We start from the raw sequence: 2,752 nt of genomic DNA on the forward strand, positions 1-2,752 counted from the left end.
ATTTTTTCCCCCACTGACTAATATGGAATTTTAAAAGATGGGTTCCACTGTACAAAGCCTAAGGCAACCAAAAATCTTCTGAAGGTTAGAACTGCATGGTGCAGCTTAAAGCCACTGTGGCCTGTGAGAACCACCACCACCTGGAAACACCTGTGCTAACAAAAAAACCCCTTTGAGTTTGTCTGATAAAATTAGATTGAGAGGTACTAGAGGTGTGGAGTTAATACAATGCAGCTTTCTCCAATTTTTTGTCCCTTTGTATCTTACACTTTTCTCTCAGAATATCTGCCTTTCCCTCTTACACTTCAGTTCCCTCTCTTGAATATAGAGTGTTATTTGCAGAAAGGCTGTTGTAGAAACTGGTGTTGAACTGATTGAGAACTGAGCTGCTGTAGCCAAGATGGCTAGAAGACATGGAATTGGACCACTCTCCATTACCATGGGTGGGGATGTTGGAAAGAGGAGAGTATGAGTTGAATCCTACCATATTCTGTCCCATTTTGTCACTGGTGTCAGTGCTAAGTCCTAGAGGCACTGAGCGGCTCACTGGATTAGAGCCATTCACGTAAGCGGTCATACTGGATAGGAAGTTATTGAGACAAGGAGTGGTGGATGATGGTGGTGGTGATCTCTTTTCAGGTGAGCTCTCAGTTCCAGATGAGGAGGTTTCTAACATGTCTTGGTGCTCTACTGCTTTGGGGCTTCCACTGAGACCACTATCCTCTGACTTGTCAGAAGCAAGGGACGCCGTGCTGGCACTGCAGTCAGACTTCTTCTTCCTCTTCCGCCTAAAGTTTCCATTGTCAAACATCTTCTCACAGTTTGGATCCAGAGTCCAGTAATTGCCTTTCCCTGTTAGAACAAGAGCAACGAAACATAAATACAATCACAGCCAACAAAGAGCTGGTTCTCAGGGCATATTCTGGCTTGAAGTCAGAAAAAGCAATACAGTGGGTAACACCCTCTTTTTTATTTTTTAAAGAGACTGGGTGAGAGAGTCAAACCGTTTGTATTCAAATATGTCTGTATCCTAACCAGCCAGCCCTGCCCAGGGTGCCTTGAGGTAAAACAGGACTTTACCTTCCTAGAGTTTTTGCTTATCAGACGTAAGAGCCTGCTCCACCCCAAGAAATATTTTACAGACCCCTAATTAGCATCAGAAAAATTCACTTGAGACAAGACAGTATTTGACCTCAGGCTAGACAACAGAGAGGGTGCTTGTAAGGATCACCTTGCCATTCACCAAGAAATTAAAAGGAGCAACAGTTAAATTGACCCAGAAAGTGAATTCTTCACAAAATGGGATAAAATGAAACAAAACCAGGCAATCCAAGTAACTTGACAAGCAAGCTAGCACTAAATCACCCTAGAACTAGAAGAAAAACTGGCGTGGTTTACAAGCCTGTACCTTTTATCTACAGGTAAAAGTTTTCAAGACATTGTGTCACCTACCGGTGCTTATAGATTAAGGTACTAAAAAGGGGGACTGATAGAGAAGTTTACTAATTACTAACATTCTTCACATGCTGCCAGGAACAACATTTTAAAAACACCATTGGAAGGTAAGAAGCTTTTACTAAGTACAAAGTGATTAAAAAAAAACTTCAGAATAACAATCTGGTTTATTTTGGAAGAGCTCTACACTCATTTCTATTAATTGCTTATTGCCATGTAGATAACTGCACAAGCACAGTTATAGTTTTAGAGGGGTATTCATAACCACCAAGGGATATGGATTTTAGTGATCATCTAGTAAATGAAGAGGCAAGCATCAATATCCCTACCATTTCCAGCTACACAGAGAAGAAAACGGGCTTTATCATTGCTATCAGCTTCATACTCTGGTGCTGTAGATATCTGGGGTGACATGACGGTCACTGGCCCTCTTAAGGTAGAATGAAGAGCAAAGAAGCCTTCTTACCTGGATCATCTTCATCTCGGGGCACCTTCTTGAAGCAATCATTGAGAGACAGATTGTGGCGTATGGAATTCTGCCACCCAGCTTTGCTTTTGTTGTAGAAGGGGAAGTTGTCAGCAACATATTGGTAGATTTGGCTGAGTGTCAGCCTCTTGTCTGGTGCTCCGTGGATGGCCATGGCAATGAGTGCAGAATAGGAGTAAGGCGGCCTGACCAGCTTCATCAGCTCCTCCTGAGATGGCATTGGGAGCCAGCCCATTTCATTCCCCGTCAAGCCATGCATGTTCGGCAGGAGCTGCCTTTGCATTCCGTAGGATGGTGGAATGTATGGACTACCATTGGATCCAGGAAGGTAAGGTGGAGCATTAAGGGAAGGTCCATTTAGCCATAAGTAAGGGTTGGGTGTAGCATTGTAGTCCCCAGTTTCAAAGTTTGTAGGCCTCTGTGGACTAGGAACATTCTGAGGATGAAAGAAATTTTCATAGTAGATGTTCATTTCAGGAGGTTCTTGGCCGATGTTTGGAAATTGCGGGCTGCAGCGCGGTGGTGAGTGTATTTGTGGATCAAATGAGCTCATAATCTAGCTCTGGCAGTCAACCAAGTTACAACACACCTGTGTGACTCCTTTCCCTTAGACAGGTGCATCATCTGGGCTAGCTAGCTCAGGTACTTATACACCTGTACGTGTTTGGGTTTACTTTTCAGGCTCAGCCTAGTGCATCCTGATAGGCTGGAGATCAGGGTGATATCCCTTTTTTTGGAATGCTGACAACTCAAGCTAGTAATAGATGTCACATTAACCAAATTCGAAAGTTACAACTGTTTATCTTTTTA

The 2,752-nt window shown here is 43.2% G+C and overlaps 1 protein-coding gene across 2 annotated transcripts; it reads right to left on the minus strand.

Annotated features, from left to right (window-relative positions):
• Positions 1 to 298: 298 nt before the first annotated feature.
• On the minus strand, positions 299 to 2,495 carry FOXI1 (forkhead box I1). Of its 2 annotated transcripts, none has more exons than XM_042453739.1 (2): positions 1,925 to 2,495; positions 299 to 573 (listed from the first exon to the last, which is right to left on the minus strand). In XM_042453739.1, the coding sequence occupies exons 1-2, from the start codon at positions 2,493 to 2,495 to the stop codon at positions 299 to 301; spliced, it is 846 nt and encodes a 281-aa protein (XP_042309673.1). The 2 variants fall into 2 exon arrangements, with proteins under 2 accessions (XP_042309673.1, XP_042309672.1); XM_042453738.1 differs by having other exon boundaries at positions 299 to 852; positions 1,922 to 2,495.
• Positions 2,496 to 2,752: the final 257 nt, after the last annotated feature.

Source organism: Sceloporus undulatus, chromosome 2, assembly GCF_019175285.1.
Source record: "Sceloporus undulatus isolate JIND9_A2432 ecotype Alabama chromosome 2, SceUnd_v1.1, whole genome shotgun sequence".
NCBI lineage: Eukaryota > Metazoa > Chordata > Lepidosauria > Squamata > Phrynosomatidae > Sceloporus > Sceloporus undulatus.

Coding starts and splice junctions, on each gene's coding strand:
- FOXI1 (XM_042453738.1), bottom strand. CDS start 2,495: ATGAGCTCATTTGATCCACAAATACACTCACCACCGCGCTGCAGCCCG. Junction 853..1,921: donor CCGAGATGAAGATGATCCAG/GTAAGAAGGCTT, acceptor TTGTTCTAACAG/GGAAAGGCAATTACTGGACT.